Source organism: Brassica napus, chromosome A8, assembly GCF_020379485.1.
Source record: "Brassica napus cultivar Da-Ae chromosome A8, Da-Ae, whole genome shotgun sequence".
Taxonomy (NCBI): Eukaryota; Viridiplantae; Streptophyta; class Magnoliopsida; order Brassicales; family Brassicaceae; genus Brassica; species Brassica napus.
In genome coordinates this window covers 6944678-6970377 of record NC_063441.1, presented here as the reverse complement: position 1 = coordinate 6970377, position 25700 = coordinate 6944678, and the positions used below count along the sequence as shown (strand labels likewise).

General features: G+C 31.4%; 1 protein-coding gene and 1 pseudogene across 1 annotated transcript; one reads left to right on the top strand and one right to left on the bottom strand.

The window, feature by feature from the left end:
* Nucleotides 1-5031: 5031 nt before the first annotated feature.
* Nucleotides 5032-11825, bottom strand: LOC125577261 (annotated as a pseudogene).
* Nucleotides 11826-12145: 320 nt separating this feature from the next.
* LOC125577260 (non-specific lipid transfer protein GPI-anchored 23-like) lies at nt 12146-14369 on the top strand. Its single transcript, XM_048738518.1, has 3 exons — nt 12146-13603; nt 13699-13749; nt 13945-14369. The coding sequence occupies exons 1-3, from the start codon at nt 13126-13128 to the stop codon at nt 14304-14306; spliced, it is 891 nt and encodes a 296-aa protein (XP_048594475.1). The 5' UTR covers nt 12146-13125; the 3' UTR covers nt 14307-14369.
* The last annotated feature ends 11331 nt before the right edge of the window (nt 14370-25700 follow it).

Sequence of the window (25700 nt, the reverse complement as noted above, 5' to 3'; positions counted from 1 at the left end):
TCTCTGATGTGATGTAGTTCAGAGGTATGTTCCTGATTCTGATCCAACATCCAATGTCGTAAGGAAGGAAGCCCGCGGATTAGGAGTCCATCGTTCGAGAAGCATCATCCAGTGGTTGTATGACCATGGCTGGTACTTCAACACAGTTAACAGATCTTCTTCACGTTGGAATATGAACTGGAATCTCTCCCTAGATAGGTTTATTCCTCTCACCCTACCATGCAGTCTCCATGCCGTTGGCATGTAGTTGATCATCTTTGCCATTGGTTGGCACTCCGGGTTTAAAAGTCTCCCCATCAAACTGTTAGCGTTTGAGTCAAAAACTCGGAATTTTGGGTCATCTGATTTGGATATTTACAAATTTTGGTTTGAATTTGGTTTGGATTTTGTACGAATCAATGTCGATTCAGTTTGGATTCGAGTTCGAATACCCATTTTAATTATGTATTTTTTTTAACGAATATCAAAATATACTTAAGTCCTCAAAATCCGAAATAAATATAATGTAAAACATAAAAATTTGAATAGTGTAAGACTAAATACCAAAATTTACATAAGAAAATAATTCAATTTATATATTTGGATGGAGAACAAATAGTATTTTCAGTAATTTTGAACAATTTTTATTATTTTTAGATATTTACTTATGACTACTTTGATATCGTTTAGATATTTTCATATTTTTGAATATATAATATACATATAATTAATAATAACTAATATATTTAAGTATATAATTGTGATTTAGAGATTTTTGGTATCCAAAATATTTCAGTTTGGATCGGATTCGGATCTGGTTACTTGGATATTAAAATTTTTTAGATCCATCTGAGTGCTTAATCAATTTTTATTTATGTTTAGTAGACTTTCAAATCAAGTTCGGTTTGGTTCTTTAGATCCAAATTTTTACCCGGACTTACTTTCTTCTACTAATATAAAGCAAAATAAAATAAATGCCAAAAAAATATTTTGGACTTATTTAACATACATAATTATTGGACCAGACTTTAAGAATACCAATAAAATGGTTGAGTGTCCTATCAATATTGTTGGGCATGTTGCAAAATTGACATAGTCTATAACCAATAACGTGTAATTTATATAAAAAAAGTATTGGTAAATATAATAAAACATGACACAATCGAGTGAAATAGGGTTAGGGTTTTGTCGAATATAATTTGATCTCTTTACTCCGCACATGAACTCTGTTTTTCAATCGGTTTCGCGAATTTTATGTTCTTTTAAAGCTTTCTGATTTTGGTTTTTTCTAACAGTTTGATTATGTTTCTAATTCTTGGTATGATATGAAAACTCTATAAAGAAAAACAATATTCGGCTAAACTAAAGATCCGACTTTGTGTGTGGTGTTTTTCACTTCAGTTTCGTTAATTTATAACCAATCACAATTATTTGTTATCTTCGTGTGCAAAAGCTTCAATCATGGCGAAATTCGGCAACATATGAAACTTTCAATTTCTAAAAAATTCTCATTCCACCATTTGAGTTGGTACGAATCTTAATAATTTTCTAATTTATTTCTTTCAACAATAATATTATTTAGGAGTTGCACTAAGGAAACTTCCATTCACTAATAAAAGTTTAAAAATACATGAGCTGATTGAAAAATGTAGTGTGTGAACACATTAAATTGTCTACGCTGGGGTAAAGAAAATTAGTGTATAAACACATTAATTTTAAAATAATTGTGAGGCTATCACGTCAGAATTCTAATTTTTAAATGATTGTGAGACTGTCACGTGTCAATTAGTGTGTAAAAGCATTTATTACAAATGCTTCTCTTTAAATATATAGAGAATATGTGCTATATTATAAATGTTTATCCATAATTGGTTATTCATAAATTAGCTCATTTTTATTGCATATAAATAAAACTAATTGTGTTTTCCGAGTATTTGGACGTAATCATCTTACATATATTTATTAATATATGCAGTAAGAAAGTGAATTTTAGCCTCTTTTAACCTTTTCACCTCTTTAAACGAGGAACATGCATAAACTTGAAAAAAAACTTCAAAACATAACCAAAATAAGAATAAAACGAATTAAAAAAATTAAAAGTATGTGATAACCTAAAAGATTTTTTTTTTAAAGTGAACTAATATAATGATAGGATGAATATATACATGGATTTATCTTACTATTTCATAACTTTTATTTATAAAAGAAAAAGAAATAATAGTTTCATTACTATAGTAGATTTATGGTTAATTATATAATCATAAACTTAATAATTATGTGTACAAAGCAAAAAGAAAATTAGATGAAATCAAAGTTGATATAAGATGAGACAATGATTTATAAAAACAATTGATCAAATTTACCATTAAACAATATTAAAGTCAACTTATAAAATCTTAAATTCAAGTAAAAATAAACTTTAATAATGATGTGCACAAAGCAAACAAGAAAATTATTAGATGCTAATGAAATTGTATAAGATAAGATGAAAGGATGAAACAAAGGCTTATAAAAACAAGGCCCCTAAAAACAATTATTAAACATGATAATGAAGTTAAGCTATAAAAAATAAAATTCAAGAGATATGGTATTATGGTTGATGTAGTTCATGAGCTTTTTTTCTTGTACAGGGGTTGACCAAACACTTTTTCAACTTTTACTTATATATTACGTAGATAATAACATGAATTGTCTTTATGATAGCACTAAAAAGACTTTATCACAAATATAGACTCTAACGATTAAAATAACTAAAATGTTTTATTAAACAGGTAAATATACACTTATATTACTAGAGTTAACTAATCTAAATCTTAGAGTTCACAGTTAAGGGGTAAAAATTTGGGATTAAGGTTTTAAATAAATATTAAAAAAATTTGAAAATAAAAATTTGAAAAATAGTTTCAAAAATTATTTTGAATTACAAAAAGAAAATTAGGAAAAAAAAATAAAAATAAAAATTTAATAAAAAAGTTTGAATGAAAACATATAACCTGAAACTATAAAAAATTATTTTATTTATTTATTTATTTATTTGTATTTATATATCTAGGGTATTAAGGTCTTTTTTACCCATTAAATGAAATTTTTTTGTCATTTTCCTCTTTAGAGTCTATTTTTTGATAAAAACTCGAAAATGGTCTATTTAAGAGAATTGCCAAATATGTAATTAGTTACAGATAAAATTTTACTAATTCTTCTTATTAAATATTATAAACAATAAATATTTATTAAGGGTAGAAAATATTTTAACCAGACTAACTTTTAATGTGAGGGCTCCAAACAAAAAAATTATTTCGCAAATAATAGTATGGATATATGTATACAAATATATATGTATATATAATTTGAAATATAGAAAGATTTGATATACATCATATTTTAATTTTTAAATATTTTAAATAAAAACTATTAAATTTTGGTGTATTATTGATGTTTACATTCAGATTTTTTGGCAAAATGAGTTTTTTTACAACGAAAGGTCATTCTATTACTCAAACTTGAGGTGGTCTGGGCAACCAGACCGGAATAGAACAACCAACAAAGTGAAGCTCTTTACGGAAAGATCTTGCCGTCCTAGCTAAAGAGTCAGAAATCTGATTTTATGCTCATGGAATGTGAGTAATCTTGAAGTCCGGGAAACATATCTGCAAACTCTCTATCCTCTCCAGTTTTGTTGCAAAAATTGGCCAATCGTGCGGCTCCTTAAGCATGGCGATCAAGTCCTTGCAGTCTGTTCCAAGGCTATGACATATCGAATATTATATCATGCTCTCCATCTCCCATCTCAATGCTTCTACTTCTAAGTGCAGAGGAGACTCTCTCCGAGTATAATTATGTGTCTCCATGAATTGAACCTTCTCCAAGTTATCTATCAACGTCCATCTACACCCGTTGAACTGTGATGTAGATGTCCATGACCCGTCTATCATGCATAACTCATGGCAAAATGAGTTAAACACAAATTTGATAGGGGTTTGATACTAGAAGTTTTTAGTGCAGGGTGTATTGAATTAAGGATTTTAGGAGATTTTAGGATTTTATTAAAATCTCCTGTTATTCAATCAATGATTTTAAAAACTCTTTTAAAATCAAGTGTTATTGAAAAAATCACTAAAACTCACTTACAATCTCATGTTGTTCAATTAACATTTTCTAAGAACTATATCAAATCCACTGTTATTCACTTGAAAACAATATTTAGTCTGAAATTTTTTTGATACAGATTTTAAGAGACTTCATGTCCATCAATACTATTAAAAGGGAAAGATTCTTTAAAAATCTACCTATAAAAGTTGTTTGGACCCTTTCATTTAACTCATTATTTTTTTGGTCTTACCTTAAACTTAGACTAACAATATATTACCATATATTTCTCTAACAATAATTTATTCAATTCTTTTATTTATTCAAATATCACTTCTAAATCTTAATCATTACTAATTTACTATTACTATATTTACCATTTTGACTTTTAATCATAAAACCATTGAAACTAATATTTTATATTATCACTTTTATCATATAATATATGATTTAAAGTAAGAGAAATTACACCACATATATGTGTACATTCTAGATTTCTCTTTCCTTTATAATAACGTAATCATATCATATATAAAATTTCCTACTAAAATCTCATATTATATACTAAACTTTCAACCGTCTATAGTTTGATAGATATTTTCATATGTAAAAATGAGTTTTCTAAAAATATTTCATCAATCATGTTTTTGTGCAATAACATTAAAAATCTATATCAAAAGGTTGTTGGACCAGATATGGACGTAATGGGTCCACACCTGTTCGGATATTTAGGATCCTAAGAAAATTTGAAATATCTAAAAAATCTGAAAAATATCTGAAACACGAAAAGTACTTGAAACTCCAAACAAATACTCAAAAAAATTCAAATACCTAAAAATTCAAAATCTTATTCAAAATTTGTCACTGAACTGAAAATACCCAATTTTTTTTTAATTTGAAAATTTACCTGAAATCAAAAACTATAATCGTAAACCAAAAACCTACAAAAATATCCATAATGCTGGAAACATATTCGAAATATCCAAGTATACCTAATAAACACAACATATTTATGATCGGGTTTAGGGTAGGACCCGGACTCAAACAAAGACATGTAGGTCCAATAAAAAACCTCAATAGGTTATATTTTCTGGACCTGAACTAAATCTATATTTCCGGGTCGGTTCGGTTTGTTTTTTGATCCGGATATAATTCTCATGGCTAAAAGAAGTTTACGTAAATGTGTACATATAAAATATCAAATAAACTAATTCATAGATTATATAACTGTTAAAAATTATATTTTCGATATAATAAGACTTTGTATTATAATATAATCTAAAAATCCCGCGCTTTCCAAGCGCGGGTCAAAATCTAGTTTTTAGTTAAAAACAACTCTTGTAAAATATCATCTCCACTAGGTAGTAACCCGCGCCTTGCGCGGGATTAGATTATTAATTTTGTTATTTTTTTAGATAAGTAGACATTAGATTTGCCAGTCTGGATATCGGTTCGGTTGAGTTAGGTTGAGTTTTTTCGATTTAAGAAAACATTAGGTCTGTTCAATCTGGATCTTGGTTCAGTTTCGGGTTAAATTTTTTGGTTTTTAATCTCCTAAAATACAACTATCATTCTTTTTTTTTTTATCAACATACAACTATCATTCTAATCCATATTTATTTTGGTTTGTTCGGTTAAATTGCTTTAGACTTTTGCTTTTTGGGTTATAAACCGAAAAATATTATTATTTGTTTTGTTTCATGTTATATAAATTTTAGATAATCTTGATGTCGAAGTAATCGTTTCATATTATAATTTATAAACACATGCAAATCAAATCAAGATAAAGTTAAAATAAAATATTTTCTAAACGCATGCAAATAAAATAAAATCTAGATAACACCAATCAGTGGCGGAGGTAGAGAGAAAGCATGTGGATCGGTTGACCCACATCAATTTTGAAATTTAAGCTACAACCAATTTTGAAATTTAAGCTAATTTAGGCATGAAATTGTAATATTTATTGATTAATGGTTGAATTTCAGTAGTTTGACCCCCCTAATAAGTAGCCAATTTTATATACATAAAATTTTAATTCTACGGAACTCTTTTCCTAGCTCCGCCACTGACTCCAACAATGACTTATACAATGGTGAATAGTTATGATCAGACACATTTTGTTAAAATCATTTTTAAACATTACGTAGATATATCGTACCAAAGGATTTCTTCTGTCAAACCTGATAACAGGCAAACTTGATGTTTTCATCAAAAGGAATCCAAACAGGTTAGTTATGACCTGAGAAGAGGAGAAATTTACAGCAGCCTAAAAACATAGACTGCTTCTTTGGTCCATTTGGGTAGAACAGCTCATGGAGAAGGAGATAGATGGAAGGTTTTGCTTGTTCTATAAATCCATAGGAGTCACATATTATATGTTATCACAAGGTAATTGTTTCATCAGGTAGAACGTTTATGACAATGTTGGGCGGACTATAACTGAGTGAAAAATCTGTTTGTCTTAAATCCATAGGAGTCACAGATTATACGTTATCACAAGGTAATTGTTTCATCAAAAAGAACGTTTATGACAATGTTGGGCGGACTATAACTGAGTGAAGAATCTATTTTTGATTGAAATATTACAGCCATCAAAGATTCCTCTTCAAGAACATGAATTCGAGGAAGGGAAGTTGCTGAACCTGCAGCTTTTGCTGGTAAAAATTGGCTATCAAACTATATTCCAGTGATGTGTTGTTGCAGAAGATCAAGTTTGCCTGTTCTCAGGCCTTTGTCGTCTGTAATTCTAGACTTTATCCTAAGTATTTACTGATGCTTTCTGTTTTGTCTTTTCTTTCTTAGAACTCAGAGTATCTTCGGAATTTAGGAAGTATCTCTCTTTTGGTTCAGTTCTCTTAGTTAAGAAATATAATTCAGTGTTAAAAGAAACATAATATCTAGATCGTGTGCATATATAATAGAAATACAACATATGGTCTTGATACGGGTCTTATGATAACAAAATGATAAATTTTAAAAACATAATATACGCAATAAAAATATATTGTATATAGATATATGGAAAGACTGATTTCAGACAAACTTCTCCAACTAATGTAGGAAAGGTAGAACACGTTTTTTTCAATATGCACCGTCATAAATACTAAAGAACTTAAATGGGAACAATGATTTAAGTGTTTCTAGCTACATGAAAAACTTTACGTGGGGTTGAATATGGATGTCAAACTAAGTAAAAATATTTAAAGATTATTTAATTTTAAATGTCTTTCCAAACAGATTTCTGATATGGATTATCATAGTGAACTCATATCTTTATAATTTTTAATGAGTGGTCCATTTCCATAATGATTTGACATGGAAGTCCATATAGCTCACATGGGTTTATAAAAAACTATAAAACTAAATATTATTTGCAAACTTGAAAGAGCATGTGTTTGCCAAAATCAGCTATGTGAAAGTTTAGGAGCCATCTATTGTTCAATGCTTATTTGCAAAGGTTCATGCAGATCAAATACATACACACGTAACAAAATAACCTCAAGCCATCATTTTAAACAAAACATATAAAATTTGGATTGGAATAATGAATAATCAAACATGTGTATATATTTGAAAGGGTTACGTACGTGCATAATCAGGTAACCTCTCTATAATGGCTCTAAACTTCTGTAGAGTCAGATATGGATCCCATGCGATCTCAGCCAAGTACGCATCCATGATTCTTCCTACTTTCAGCAACGAACCATGGTGATGACCAGTGGAGTCTTTATCATAACCCCTCTCCTCATCTTCTTCATCAACCCTCTCAAGAAATCATGTGAGCATCCTATAGACAGTATTTCCATCGTACATGGACGGACTCTTCCCTTCCTACAGAAGGTATAAGCAGATCATCAAGTCTCACGCTCTCTAACTGCTGACCTATTCTACGTTCTAGCTCAGGCAGATCTCTATGTCTAATGTAATTCTGATCTTAACATTCCAAGGAGGAAACTGAGAGGGATGATTGATCCTCTCTGGCCACTCGGCAAAAGAGTTACAATGGCTTCAACGATCTCCCTCTTCTCTTGACAATTCTATCAACAACACCCTTTAATGATTCTTGAGAGTAATGCATCAGAGAAGCAATGTCTCTCGGACCGGACACCTGTTCTCGCCGTCACGGACCAACTCTTGTGTAGTTATTAATACCAAGAGCAGAGAGTTGTTCGATCCACCACTCGAGACAGTATCTCCCCTTGAGCTCCTCTGATAAACCTGATAATAACTCCTCCCTACATGCATTCATGGCAATAGCCTCCATGCAGCCAGCAAGAATCTTGAACGTTTCATATAATTTGTGCCTCTCGCATGAGGTTAACACTTGAAATGATTTCTTGAGGTTGTAGAAAACTCTCTTGTCAAGGTAGTTTGCATCTTCACATCCATAGTTTGCCTCTTCCTTATAGACCGTAGATGAAACAAAGTTTTCTCCTCTGTTTTCCATCTCTGCTCTGTTTTTAACCATAAACGTCTTTTTTTTTTCTTGAAGTAGATCATGATTCCAACTATATAGTTATGATTATATTTGCTTGTAAACATTTAGCTTCTATTGACGAAGTATCTTCAGTTCACGTCGCAATTATCTTCAATTCACATTCATCGGTAAGAAGAAAATAAATACAACGTGCTTGTGTTTATTTTAACCAGATTAGGAAAGTTATTTCAGCGTAATTAATTTCAAATGGCTGTGAAGCTGACACATGGCCAATGTAATGTGAAATCATTAAAGCCAATGCTTCTCTTTTAATATATAAGGGATAGGTGTTATTTGAAGATACTTGAAAATAAATAAATTAATACATATATGAACCAACACACACACATAGAGAGTCGAGACTTTGGTTGTAGTAGTGTGCTCTCCTTTTGCAATTCCTCCTCACCGAGCCACCGCTCTCTTCTCCGTATCACCCCACCTCCTCCTCACCGAGCCACCACTCTCTTCTCCACATCACCCCCACTTCCTCCTCTCTCCTCCTCACCGAGCCACCGCTCTCTATCCATGCCGTTCAAATCGCCACCGAGGAACCTGGTTCCATCCTCTCACGGACTCACTATATCCTCGTCGTCGGTTGTGGCTTCTCTTCACTCACGATGTATGATGCTAAAGAGAAGCTCTGTTTCTTCTCTTTTGACATCCACCGTGACCTCAATCTTGCAGGGTCTGTTCCTCTTTTTGATTAATTGGTATTTTACTATCAAACAGTTGATAATGATAGTATAATGTAATCAAACAAAAGATATATGATTTGAGATTATAGCTATCATTTAACAGGTATTTCTTAAACAAAGAGAATTAGAGGTAGTGACTGAGGTGGCTTCAGTAGCTGTGAGGTTATACAAAACCAAATGATAGAGGAAAGAGGAGTCTGTTGCATATCAAGTGATAGACTAAGCAAACCATTAACATATAATAATACAAACAAAAGACAGCTCAGAAAGGTAGTAAAGACAAACAATAGCGATTGCAGGAAACTGGCTTTGAACACTGAAGCTTCAGATGAGTAAAGTTAGGAACAAGTAACAACCACGTCAAATCCTTTAGTCCATTGCAGCCATTTATAATCACACTTGTGAGGTTTCTCAGTCTTTCCTAGTCAGAATTATGTCCCATGACATCCTCCCAATCTCTATCTCCCATATACCACAGCTCCTTATGATGAGCATGAGAGTTGTAAGACTGCTGGATATCTCTTGAATCTCATTATACATCAGTGACATTTTTCTCACAACACTCCAGTCTTTGACTCGTGGGACTTCACGTAGCCCCACCGGCTTGCACAACACATATCTCCTCCTGCTTCCCAATATCACATGCTAAGCACAAAGCCATTTCACGAACCAGATCATGCATTTTCACAAACTTGTTGTCATTGTCATCATCCTCCGTAATAAACAAGCACGAACAAGGTTATTGATAACTTGGTAACCTTGGTCATATCCACCAATGATCTCTCGCTTTCCTAACATTCTATCAAGTTATCTTTACAGTGTAAAAGATGGTGGAAACAGAGCGCAATATTGGAGGCAGAACTTAAACTCTCCCAATATCGGAAGAACTTCATCTTCTGTGGCATATGAAGTCGAAACGTCTAGTGCATCATGCCATTCCTGCACCGTCGTTTTGTACGACATGAGGTCTGTTCGTTTCATAGACGCCACATCCAGCGGCAGCGGCAAAATAATGTACGGTGAACGAGACAAAAATAGAGTAATTTGACGCAGCGGCAATAGTTTGTGGACTTCCAGAGACACAAGCAATGAGAAGCCGATGCCGCTGATATTTTCTGCGTCTGTTTTATCCTCCGTTTGTTGACGCACGACTGCAAAATCAGTCAGCCGTGGTTCATCTGTGCTCTGTGTTGTTATCGTTAAAGCTTTAATTTTTTGACGCTACCGCTGCGTTCCGCGGCGATGAAACGAACAGAGCTATGGTCACTCCAAGAACATTCAACGCAAGTGGTGAACCATGCCACTTTTAAGCTCTTCCATGTCTTTCTGTATAGACTCAAGATTCTCCTCTAGGCTATGAACGTAACTCTCTAGGAAGCATAAAAACTGGGAATTTTTTAACACTTGATCAGATGATAATGAAACAGACAAACGACCTGCCATCATTGAAAAACACAACATAAAGCAACTATTCAGAAACACTGATTAATCAAGAAAAAAATTGTGAACTTTTAAACGTATTCATGTGCTCACCTGATTGGAAACCACAGCCAAAGTCTCATGTTCATTGCAGGAACCATTGGCTGAACTATACGTACTTATGAACTTTATAAAGCTTCGTATTTGAGAACTGCTTTGCTCATAAGAAAACACTAGAGCTTGACCCGCACACCCGTGCGGGTTTTAATTTTGAATTTTTTTTAAAATTGATATTTGTTTTTCATAATTCGTATCATATATTTTAGATGTTTCACTATATAACTAAATGTATATTGGTTATTTGAGTATTTTAGGTTCCTATACATCATACATCACTATATTCTTTTTCAAAAATACAATACAATGATTTTATTGATGCAATTTTCTATTTACGTATCTAAAAGTTAAATATTTAGGGATTTTATGGCTTATAATGAAGGCTATTAATCACCCACATTTGATGGAGAATATTCTTAGTATTTATAACTAAATCGTATATAGCTGAAAATTCCAACTAAAAGGAAATTTGATATAATGGTGAATCAAACGAAGATAAATGGGAGGGATTAGTGATAATCAAAATTTTAGGAATTTGTTAGGAAAATTTTATATGGAAATTAGTGTTTATTATGAGTATTGAATATATGTGTTAAATTTGATTTATTACTGGTTATCTATATAACAACAATATAATGTTTACATATTTACCTTTGGTCTGATTAGTTAATATTTTCTTATATTTAAAATTTTTGTATAAATAAGAGAAAAGATAACAAAAATAGATTACAAAAAAAGGTTATACCAAAAAAACAAAACCAGTGAATTACTTAAACGGTATACTTTAGACAATCTAATCTATTAAAATAGAGTCATTTTTTTAATCTACTATACAAAAGTCATAGTAAGTCCATTTTATTAGTTACATGATAAAATATGACATAATAATCCAAAAACAATTAATTATAAATTAGTTCTAACTATAAATTTAAATTTTATTTTTAGTTATAACAAATATGTTAAGAGAAAATCTAACAAAATCTTACTAAACTTTTAATTTTTTTTAATTAAATAAAGCATAAAATAATTTCGTAATTAATAATTTATTATTATTTTAAAATTCATATTAATTAAGTTTTATTATAAAACAAAAAATAAAAATATATAATGTTTTTATAAATTTTGTTATAATCTAATATTAATTAAAATAGAAGTATTATATAAATTAAATATGATAAAATTATATTAGTTTGGTAAATTAACCTACTTACTTTTGAAAATACTTTCATTTGATTAAATTATTATCTGCCATTTAAACGAGTTTAAATTTGTTAACTATGTAATATTCTTATACATAAAATAAAGTTATTAACATATGTTAAACTTTTTTATTCGACAACTATATATTTTCAAACCAAATCAAACTCTAATATTAATGATAATATTAACATTTTTAAAATAAAAAAAATACCCGCACGAATGTGCGGGTTAAACTCTAGTTAATCACTAAAACAGGACAGGATAAAAGCCTTTGGTCAAAAAATAAAAATAAATCAGGACCGGTTGTCTATTGCATCAAAATACTTACAACCAAAATATAAAAATATGTGCATATGAATTAAGAGGCCGTGTATTGTATACACGTTTTGATAGTGTAAACATTAAAAAATATTCAGAATATAAAGCTTTGTAATAAATTTTAAAATTATATGATATTACATCGGCTCATATAATAGTTGATCATCATGCTGTTATTGGGTTTCGGCTAGATCTATTAACAAAGGTTCGTTGAAATTTTATTTTTTAGTTATATGATAAAAAAAATTTAATTAAGATTGAGTGGCATAAGTTGGTAAATATTTAGAAAAAAACAGGACTATTTCAAATATGTACTTCAGTTTTAATAGTTTAGATTCAGTTAAATATTATCATTTAAAACCACCTTAACAATTCTAAAATTTTCAGAAAATATCTTACCAAATCCCCTATAAATTTTTTATTTTTATTTTTGAACTTTTACTAAAACACTCAAATCACTTCAAAACTCACATAAATCCCACCAAAATTAAAACACTCCAAAATATCCTAAAATCATTAGTTCAATACAGCCCTCTCAGAAAATTTGTTTTTATTTGTTTTAGTTTTTATAAATATATAAATTTATAACTTAAATTATTACCTCTAGTGAAAGTAATATTAATTTTTAGAAGTTACCTAACGCAGAAAATCACGTAGTACTACAGATAATACCAAATCAAATAAAAATCTTGACTTACATAACAGTAAAAATGTGTCAAATAATTATGTTTCACAATCGGTATTAATATATATATAGACGTCAGATTCTTTTGTTCTTGTTTAACTCCTCCCAAAAAAAAACATTTTAAACAAATACTCCAAAGAGAAGAGAAAATGAAGAAATTGTTTGTTCTATTTATTGTATTACTACTATACTCGTATGTTGCAGCTGAGTTTTTATCGCCGTTAGAGTCACCTTTGGTTTCAGAGTCACCTTTAGTATCACCGTCAGATGCACCTGTGGTTTCAGAGTCACCATTGGTATTACCATCAGATGCACCTGTGTTGGCAGAGTCACCTATGTTATCACCGTTAGGCACGCCTGTGTTATCTCCATCATCTGAACCATCAAACAATGATTGTGCTACTGTAATTTTCAGCATGTTCGATTGTCTTTCCTTCTTGACAGTCGGGTCAACGGATCGTAGTCCAACTAAATCGTGTTGTGATGGTGTTAAAACAGTTCTTGAATATAATCCTAATTGTCTCTGCATTGCATTGGAGAGCAGCCGTGACATGGGATTTGAGTTAATTAATAGAAAAGCTCTTGCCATGCCTTCTATTTGCAATATTTTCATTAATCCTCATTGTGGTATTATTCTTTGATTCTTTTAGCCCTTTAATTATTTGTCTGTTTAAGTTTTGAATGAATTCAGATATTTATTGCTTTCTAACTTATTTTTGCAGATGTTGCATCAAGTCCGACTGCATCAATCTCAACACCAGGAACAACTACGAGTTAGTTTACATCATATAAATGTTTTATTTTTTCTCAGCATCTTGCATTTGGTTATATTAATCAATATAAAATGAGTGCGGGAACAAGACGATAAACGCGATATCTCAGCATCTTGCTGTAAAAAAAAAAAGTATCTTTGATTTTCTATTTTCAATTTAGTTATTTATATTGTATGCTATAACGTTATATTCCAGTTTCTCCATCGGAACCACCTACAAATCTATCACCACCTGTGGTTATGGCCCCATCACCGCCAACGGTTACAACTTCGTCACCACCAGCGGTTAATACTCCATTACCACCAACGTTTACGACTCCATCACCGTCTGTTAATCCTACACCACCGGCGGTTATTACATCACCGGCTAGGACTGCTTCACCACCAACGATTACTCACTCATCACAGTCATCACAAGCGATGACGGCTTTGTCACCTGCAATAATTGCTCCGTCACCATCTAAATCTGGAGCCACGAACTTGTCCATATCCAAGCTATTCCTTAGGATCGTCACAATTTCTACTTTTGCTTATGTTGTTTCCTTCAATTTAATTTAGTTGAAATCATTTTTATGTTTTTATTTAATGGATTGTTAAGAAATAAATTAGTGATATTTGTTATCTTTTTCAAGGCAATTTAATTAGTTAGTTGTTTTTATTTGCTCGATATTTTTACTTCTCTTTATACAAGAGTCATCGTATTTATCTTTTCTGAGTACTTTTTCTTTGTCTATCCAATCTTTTTTCTACGAAACCGTATCAAACAAAATACTGAATAAAGCTGGATGTGCACGACATAGTATAATAATTACATTTATTTTTTTAATCTACAAAAATTTCAACCTCTTTTTAGGCAGAAAATAAGCCGTATAATATTTTGATATCAAATTAAATCACTGCCATTATGATGTAGCATAATTCTGTTAGTGATTTATTATATTGATTTATACTTGGGAAAATTGGAAAAAAGAGACATTTTGAAGTCTGATTTGTCTCAATAAGATTTTTTGAAGATTTTTTGGGAAACTAAAATTTTATTTCCTGTTAATACCATAATACCCTTGTAATTAACCAAATAATACGAATTTTAAATATAAATTATAATTTTGTAATTGATTTAATATTAATTAAAAAATAAAAACAAACAGATAAAAACAAAAGGGAAAAAGAAACACGGTTAAAGGGTTTAGGGTAAATCTAATAACTTTTTTTTATTTCGTCTTTTCCGCTGTTTCTCTTCACTCCTTCCATGGCGATTTAGGGTTACGAGTTCTTCATCATGGTTCCGTGAATCATTTTCTCTCTAACATTGTTTTCGTCATTTTCCTCTTCGTTCTTAAACACTACATTCAAGGAAATCGAAGTCTTCTTCCTCAACGAGTTTCGTTCGACGGTTCTTTGCGAAATCGAAGTGTTATTCCGTTAATTTCATCAAAATCTCACGTTTCTTCACACTAAGTATGTGATTTCTTCTATTGATTCTCTTAAGAGATCCCTTCTCTACACTTTAGATTTGCTTAAAACTGATTTGTCATCTTTTTTAAACTAAGTTAGTTCCCTTAGTTTTATGGGTTGATTAATCATCTTAAAACCGATTTGCCATGCATGTTATTGTTTTTGATTTGTAAAGAGTATCGATTTAGGTTTTTGGAAAACGGAAATTTTTGGGTCTCGGAATATTATACTAGTTGTCGTTTGATTATAATGTTACACAATTAGATTCGTTGATGTATGCATGTAATGTTTGTTGTTCTGTGAAAAGTTAGATATATGTGGAACATGTGTTTTAAAGTACGTAGATTGTAGAAGTGAAAGTATATTTTGGTTCTTATCTTTTGTTTGTGCTCTCATTACAATCTTTTATCTTTGATTGTAGGTATGTCTGGGGAGTTACCAAAGCGGATTATTAAGGAGGGTGAGGAAATCCAAGTGACTCAGATCAATAACAACTGCAGGATGGTATGTTATATGGAAAGATTGGAGGTATGGCTGCCAAAGGAGTTGAAATAAGTGAAGAAAGATCGGGTTTTTGCTCAGATTTTTAAATTGTACGAGAATGGTTTGGGTTACTCGGCGAGAGTGATACACAGCTTCTTGTGTAGGGAGCTGGTGACTTACAAAAACCATGAGCTCTGGTGTGCCTTTCCGAGGAGACCACTTTGATTTTCTTTGGTAGAGTACCACGCAGTTACCGGGCTTCAGTGCCATACTAGTCTATCACGTAAGGAGTTGGTTGACTTCGAGGATGATGGTGGTTTCTGGAGCATAGTGGTGAGGAGAAAAGAGGGAGTAACTATCTTGGACCTTTGGAAGAATCACCATGAAGCTGTTAAGAAGTGGAGTAATGCTGACCGAATAAGTTTTCTGCAGATTTCGGCACATTCCATCTAACAAATTTTCATTTCTATTCTTAAATTTGTTTTTTTTAAACCTAACCATAAAATCTTGATTTCATTATTTCATTATTATTTATAAATAACATAGTCACAGGAAAAAATAGAATTAAACCCCATCCAATGCATACATATTATTTTTAAAGATCAAACAAATGATAGTCTAATAATTTTTTATTGAGTATATAAGATTTATAGTCTTATATTTTATATTTTGTTTTGCGTCAAACAATTTTTGTATTACTCAAATTTTAGATGGTGTCTCACTAATAAAATCGAAAGAAAACAACCGACAAATATAATATTTTGTGGAAAAATCTAACCCTCATAGCTAAGACATACACTGTAGATTTGTTTAGATGAGGAATATATCTAATTTTGAAGTCTTGAAAATGTTCTTTTAGCTTTGCTACTTCCTTGAGCTTCGTGAAAATATATACCATAGACTTGGAATTTTGAATTATGTCCTAGAAGTATGTACCGAAAGCTTGAACTATCGAATATGGGAGCATATATAAGCTTTATAGACTAGAAAAGTGCTTCGATTTCTGAGTCTGGACGACACCGTCTCCGCCTTTGGTTTCTCGTTTATAGTAGTTGAATCTCCCTGATGATCCTTTCTAAACACAACCAAAACACTTCGTTTACTATGTCTTGATTGTTTTGGGGGTACACTACCCCCAAAGTCGAGTTAGCCTTTGTGATCCACTAAATAACTGAACTTTAACCAATTGCACTATTAAAATTATGAAAGAAGTCATTTCTCCTTCTTAAGAGTAGGACACCAACTTTCTTCTCCTGCCTAAGCGATTGTCGGCTCCTGGACCGGGTTTTTTCCATGCCGCCGGTTAAAATGGAAAACTTCTTTTGTTTCAATATTTCAAAATATGGAAGGATCTGAACTAAGATTGACCTATAAAAGGGTTTCTCAAACCCTAGAACAAGGGATCGATTATTCAAAACTTTGACTATAGAGTTAGGCAGATATAACTAGGGTTACTATACCTAAAAGTTATAGTTCCAACTCTATTGATATAAAAATACAATAATTTTGATATTTGACTCTTGTCCTTATATACTATTTGCTTCATGTTTTGTAGCTAGCATCATGAAGAACCCTACTTAAAATTACCCTAATAGTTAGGCGCTAGAAGGAGAGGGTAGCCAAGACTATGTGATGATGACATAAAGTGAGCATATCGAGCCACCTTTTATCACCATGGTTAAAACCGAGTTACAAGCCAAGTTCACAGCCATGCAGAGGAAAATCACTGAGATGCACACTGTTAGGGTATTCCTTTTTTGCAAGTGATTCATGCTTAGAAGGAGACAAGTCGTCGTAGTGCTTTCTCTTGCTTCAGTTGTTGATAAATCAGAAGATCATGCCTTTAGACTACCGCCATATGGGTATGAGTCAGTATATGTCGTCAATGTCTTGATAGCAGCATGAAAGATGGATCATAAGGCAGGAGATGCTTGTCTATAGTGACGACCGCATGGTCGTCCTGCTCTAGTTGATGGTTCATGCTTCCAAAGATGTCTTATGGGCTCTGAGTCATGGCACCATGAAACGTATTTGGATTTATAGTTGCATCCTTCATTGGGTATTGCCTACGTACCCCTCAGTTGGGGATCAAACAATTTGTAGTTCATATAATTGTGGCGGGGGGGGGGGAGGGGGGGGGGACGGGAGGGGGACGGGAGGGTGGGGGGGAGGGGTGGCCTAGATGGGCACATTTCCTTGTGGACGCATGGCCTTGTGAGCACATGGCTCTTAGGAGTCATCTGCTCTAGAGGGTACATGGTTGGACCAGATGGTAGACTAGTCAATATGCTATAGTGAGCGTGGAGTATTCATGCTGATGGGCAGAAGATTATGGCCTGAACTAGTAAGTAGAATTGCAGACATGCTGCATTGAGCATAGAACTTTGTTTTGTTGATAGTAATTGCAAGGAATAAATAAACATTTGATGTTCTTAAATCCATTCACAAACCTTCTCTAAGAAAGATTTGAGCAACATATATGCACTTTATTTGAAATATGATTCACCTGTCATAAGCTATCGATGAAGATGGTCTTCTAGATCAGTTCTTGCCTTGTTGGTTGTAGAATTGATGTATTCTGTACATGGACTTCTTGACCTCGCTTCTTTAGGGTTAGTAACCCCATATTTATAATAGAGTCGTGCATCTCTCCTAGAATTATGAAATATTCACTATATCCTTAAATAATATAATATTTCCAACTTTTTGAAGATAGCCATAGATATTTGAATACTTCCGGTTTCCCTTGGATTTAAGGAGATTCGACTATATCATGAGATATATGAATGTTCATAGGGCAAGTGAGCAGATTGGAACTCAACATGTTCCTGATCATGGCAAACCCACGAAAAGATGCAAATGGTATACGACTAAAGCAGAAATAGGCTTACACAAGTGATATATTATGGCTTTTACCACTTTTTGAGCCATATATAATATAAGTCATCTTAGAATCTTTATATTATGTTCGAGTATATTTTAGAGTTCTTTCAGATCTATGTATGTTTTGGAGTATTGTGGAGATCATATAGCCATTTGGAGCTTAAAGATGAGGAAACATGTAGCTGTGCAGAAAAACAAAAGTCATGGCCGAGATTTGAAAGAGTGTCGATCGACACTCTGTCCTGAGTGAAGATCGACACTGACGCGAGTATGTGGGCCGACTCTATTTCCAGAATCAAGTTTGGCCTAGAAGTTTCTACAAATTACAAGATTACACATGGACGTGTTTTGACCTATTTATATTGTTTTTGCAGCTATTGGTATACATGTTAATATGTATACTACTAATAATCTAAAATAAATATATATATATATATATATATAAAATTAAAAATAATACTCGCGCGGCTGTGAGGATCAAGATTTAGTTTTATTGTTTTTGCAGCCATTGTTTAGCTAAGCTTTTTATTATTCTTACCGAGTTGTTGGAAAGAATATATCACTGTTTATTGCGATATTTGAGTACCTCGGCAAAATTTCAGTGGTACAAGTAGACAAATTTTGGAAGAATTTTAACTTTCTAGTGTTGCTACAGAAAATTTTCTAACTATTTATTAGTTAAAATGTAATTAAATATATAAATTGTATTTAAAAGTTATATTGTATTTTTGAAAATGCATATACTGTTAGATTTTTCTTTTGTAGACTAGCTTTTATTGGATTATTTTATTCGAGATGAAGTAATAATATTATTTTTTTAATATGACAGAGGTCAACGATGATCTATTAAATTTTATTACAAGAAATGAGGAAGGAATGAGAAAGGTGGATTATACATGCAACCCTTACCTAACTCCCAACCATATCTCAACCCCATTCATTCATAATCCATTAGTTTATCTTATTTGTGAACGAGTGAATTAAACTTATTTTCACAAATATAAATAATCAAATAGAATGAAGAGCCAGATTTTTCCTTTTTGACGTATTTATTCTTACGTAAATAAACCAAGTAAACAATGTTGGCTCTCATTTGTCAAGAGAATATTTGCTCTTTTACATGTATGCATCGTCGGAATCACCTCATCTAACTTTATATTTCATGTGGAGCTAGGCATTATTAAAGAGACGATTGCCAAACTTCGAGATCCTTATATACCAAGAGAGCATAATCGGACTCAAGATAGTTAAGTCATAATTGTTTGTAATTTCTATCGTTTAATTTTTTTGTTGGTTGTTCTATTCCGGTCTGGTTTCCCAAACTACTTCAAGTTTGAATAATAGAATATCTTATTAATAATTTTAAAAAAATCTTTATATTTCATGTGGTAGACTTTTCTATTTAGAAAAAGTTCATAGGTAAATAGTTTATATGGTCAAAACTAAAACATAAACGTGAACTATGAACTTTTAACCATGGGTACGTAAGGGTGTAGTGGCCGGCGAGCTTTGGATTGCTAAGTAATTTAGGTTTGAAAGTACTGCACACCACTACATTCTATTATATAGACACATGAATATATATGGACCTATTGTATATAACCCATTTGAATACTTGAAAAAAAATATATATATATATGATGCATCTCCATCTGAGGATTAGTATGAACCTTTTTACAGATCTGTCATACTCCATGTTAATAAAAATACACTAAGATTTTTATAAAAAATGTAATGTCAACAAGCATTTCAAGCTGAACGGTTTTGGTCTAGTCGACTAACCCGACAAAGAGGTTTCAAAATTAAATTATAAGAAAGAACTTTAATATTACATTCTCTTTTTCAAAATGTATATTTTGAAAATTTTACACAAATTAAAAACTATATTAAATTTTTGTCATAAATGTATTATTTTAAGATTAAATATTTTCTTTCAATTTTTAGCCAACCAAAACTCAATAAACACAATTAATTTATTTGAAGTTTACAATTTACAAATAAATAATGCAGTAAGAATGTATCTTTTTGAAACATTTTTTTTCTAAAACGTGAGTACTTTCGAAATGAAGGGAGTATATGCCACATACAAAACATTTTTAATATATATATATATATTACCTAAACTTAATAATATTAAATTGATGAAATGTTGTATTTTTAATAAATGTAATGTAAGGGAATAATAATCTCTAGATATAGTGATATGTTTTATTGTTTACATAAAATATGGCTATGAAATATTATGTGCTAGTTCTAGTATAAAGTAGGTTGATGAAAGATTGGTAACTAACAAGCAATGAACTGATATTGAACTGATATAGGACTTGCGCAGATTTCATATGATGGAAGCAGAACTGATATTAATCCAAAATATGATCTAATAAATGAAAGAACGTAAGAAAAAGAAAAGAGAAAACAAAAACATTGAAACAAATATTTTCTTATCTGATATTATGGATGTAAAATGAATAGATGTTGGCCCAAAGTACATGATAATCTAGTTACAAAAAAAAAAAGGTACATGATAATCTAGTAAGTGTAAAGGGTGCACAATAATACATAACAATAATAACCAAGCAAGAACAACATAAGAAAAAAAAGAAGAACAATGAAAGGTTGGTTGCCTAAACCACCAAACCCTCTGTCAACGACCACTAATACAATTTAAATGGGTTTAACTAATTTTTCTTTATGTAGCGGTCGTTCCTTTCGTCACTTTTATATATCTATTACTAATACAAATAATTTCTTAGAACCGACATAAACCGACCAAAAAAACGAAATACACATACAACGCGATCGTCTTGGCCATGACTCATGTCCTCATTTGACGTATTAGCCTTTAAGAAAATTTGATGTTCTTTCATCACGGAACGGACGCTAGGAATTTAAATGTCTTCTTCATAACTTACCTAACTACTTCGACCGCACAAAAAAAAAAAAAGCTTACCTAACTACTATTTAAAACTTATTTCTTTCGTTGTCTAACAAATACATTAACATAAACCATTTATACTATCAAAAGAGAAGAATTTTTAAAAAATCTACTTAAACAAAATTGTTGGACCATTTCATTTGACTTATAACTATTTTTTTGGTCAACTTTATATTTCTCTAACCATATAAATACTTTACATAATTTAAATGAATTTATTTATTATTTTCCCATAATCTATTATATAATTATTGTAATAATAAATTCCTATGAATATATAACAAATTATTCACATGTTTACACATGACGTGATCATTGCCACATATAGTTCCATTAATAGTATAAAATTTTCAATGGGTTAGTTATGTTTAATATATGTTGTAATGGAAAATCCTCTGGTGTATAACAAATGTTTTTCATTTTTATGTGAATTGGAAACTAAAAGCTTTAATGTCAACTATTCAAATATAAAACATTAATTTAATTAATTACATACAATTAATTATTAAGTTTTGATCTTACATTTTTATATATGAACTAAATGATTAATAGTATCATAAAAATATCAAATGAGTCTAAACGGGTTGGAGATTTAAATGTAATTAGTAAAAAAATATTGGTTTAAATAGGACATGTTTATTTACTTTATAAATTCAAACAATGCATATGATACGTTTTATTGAATTTTCATAAATGTAAAATATCTTGCGCTTTAAATCGGGTAGTTTAGGTTGTTTGGAAAAAAATATAGGATACATAATTAACTATGAATTATTTGAATAAAAAATATTTGAGTCATTAATTTTTTTTTATTTTGCATAATTTGGTTTATAAATATTATTTTTAGGATATTTGGTTATTTAGAAATTAAATAGAATTAATATTTGTAGGTATATAATTTTTATTTTGAAAATTTAAGTACTCATTTGGTTTTCAGTTCGGTTTCTATTTCTCGGTTCCAAAGATATAGAATATGCTCGGTTATTATGAAATTCAGCTTAATTTTGGGTTTTTTTTTCAGTTTGTTACAGTTTAGTGCACCCAGGTAAATGTACTCAAACCTATACATTACCTTATATAGAAATTATATAAAATAAATTATTTAATCTTAAAAATAAACATGTGCTTTCTAAACGCGGATTAAAATCTAGTTGTAGTATTATTTCATTAGGCACAAATAAATGTTTTTCTAATTTTCCAAACAAGCTTACAATACATCCTAGTTATTGCAAGAACTGCCCCATATGTTATATATTTCAGATATTACTGAACTCATAGGATAAATAATTAACTATTAATTATTTGAATAAAAAATATTCGAGTCATTAATTTTTTTCTTTTCCATAATTTGGTTTATAAATAGTATTTTTAGGATATTTGGTTATTTAGAAACTAAATATAATTAATATTTGTAGGTATATAAGTTTTATTTTAAAAATTTAAGTACTCATTTGGTTCTCAGTTCGGTTTCTATTTCTCGGTTCCAAAGATATAGAATATGCTCGGTTATTATGAAATTCAGCTTAATTTTGTTTTTTTTTTTCAGTTTGGTACGGTTCAGTACACCCGGGTAAATATACTCAAACCTATACATTATCTTATATAGAAATTATATAAAAATAAATTATTTAATTTTAAAAATAAACATTTGCTTTCTAAGCGCGGGTCAAAATCTAGTTGTAGTATTATTTCATTAGGCACAAATAAATGTTTTTCTAATTTTACAAACAAGCTTACAATACATCCTAGTTATTGCAAGAACTGACCCATATGTTATATATTTCAGATATTACTGAACTCAGGTGAAATAAGCCATAGCATCGTTTATCGGATTACAATAAATTTCTCGAGAAAAAAAATACTATGAAATACTTTAACACACAAAAAAAATACTTTAAACACACAAGCATGTTCAGGTAACATATAATGCAAATTACTGTTAGAGTAAGCTTGAAAGAAGCTTGAGAGAGAAGCAATCCTAATCCTAGTTGAATTAAGATCATAAAGAGATAATGATGATGAGATAAGGAAATATATATATTAATGAGATTACTTATAGGATTAGGATTGTATGCATCTATATATAAAGATGCCGATATGATATATTGTGATTGTAAGAAAGATTTGAGATTGTGAAAGGCTTAAGTTTTTGAGCTAGTTTTCTTAAGCAATAAAGAGATTGTTCTTGTTAACTTGTGAGTTCTTATTCCAAGCTTTACAACAATATTTGGCATCAGAGCCATGCTGATATCGTGGTTGCAAAGTCGAAGGATGGAGGTGGTTCATCGTCAATCAAGTATCATGTTCTTACGTCAACTAACTATACCGTATGGGCCATGACAATGAAAATTCTACTCAAAGTGCATAAGGTATGGGAAGTTGTTGAAGCTGAGGTTGAAGACAATGAGAAGAGTAATATGGCTATGCGCTCATATTTCAGTCGATACCAGAGACACTGATATTACAAGTTGGAGAGTTAGAAACCGCAAAGAAGGTATGTGATGCGATTCAAACCAGACATGTGGGAGCTGAGCGTGTCAAAGATGCAAGGTTACATACGTTAATGGCAGATTTTGATCGTCTTACAATGAAAGAGACATAGACAATTGACGAATTTGTTGGTAAACTATCAGACATATCATCAAAATCAGTGGCACTAGGAGAAGAGATCGAAGAAGCAAAGCTTGTTAAAAAGTTTCTTAAGTGTCTACCTCGCAAGAAGTACATACATATTGTAGCTTCTTTGGAACAAGTCCGAGACCTCAAAACCACAAGCCTTGAGGATATTATAGGACATCTAAAAGCTTATGAGGAGCGTGTCTACGAAGAAGAAAATAATCAAGAAGATCAAAGTAAGCTTATGTATGCAAACGGTGAACCTCAACAATACCAAACACACGATTACAACAACAATTATAGAGGCAGAGGTCATGGAGGACAGTTCTATAACAGAGGACGTGGCCGTGGTCGGTTTAATGGAGCAAGGGATGTATCAAGACTTACATGTTTTAGATGCGATAAAACAAGACATGTTGCATACGACTGTCTTGATTGGTTGCTTAAGCTACAAGAAACACAAGAAAATGACAATACGTCAACACAAGAGGCAGATGAATTGTTGATGCATGAGATAGTTTACCTAAATGAAGAAAAGATTGTACCAAACAACTATGAAAGAAGAGACGGTGATGACAACATCTGGTATCTGGATAACGGGGCTAGTAATCATATGAGTGGTGATCGTAGATTTTTTGCTTATGTCGATGATTCAGTTAGCGGAAAAGTCATGTTTGGAGATGATTCATTGATCGATATCAAAGGGAAAGGATCAATCGAATTCGTAGAAAGAAATGCAGAGCCGAGAAAGATCACAGATGTTTACATCATTCCCAATCTTAAGAGCAATATAAACAGTCTTGGACAAGCAACTCAAGCAGGATGCGACATAAGAATGAAGGGAGGGCATCTTATAATGCATGACCGTGATGGGAAACTTATTGCTAAAGCAGTAAGGTCAAAAAAAAAGATTATATAAGGTGCGTATGGGGATCAAAGAGGACTTATCGCTTTTGTCTACAACAACAAGCGACTCAACCAAGTGGCATGCAAGATTGGGTCACATAAATCTGGAAACAATGAGGTCTATGGTGCAACGAGAGTTGGTCATAGGAGTGCCGAAGTTTGACATCGAGAAGAAAGTGTGTGGATAATGTCTATTGGGAAAGCAAGCAAGACAATCGTTTCCGCAGTCCACAATGTATAACAGTCCACAATGTATAGAGCTACTAAGAAACTTGAGTTGATTCACGAAGACTTATGTGTTCCAGTCAACCCAAGTACAAACTCATGAAACAAATATGTATTCGTGCTTATTGATGACTACTCGATATACATGTGGACCATACTACTTAAAGAAAAAAGGATGCGTTCAGAAGGTTTAAAATATTCAAGAGTCTAGTCGACCAAGAGACAGGAGAACATATTCAAACTCTCAGAATTGATCGTGGAAGATAATTTATTTCACAAGAGTTCAACATGTTCTGCAATGACTCTAGAAATAAACGTTATCTTACTGCTCTGTATACTCAACAGCAGAACAGAGTGGTGGAGAGACGTAATAAAACCTTAATGGAGATGGCCAGAAGCATTATGAAGAATATGTCATTTCCTAACCGGCGGTGGGGAGAGGCTATCAA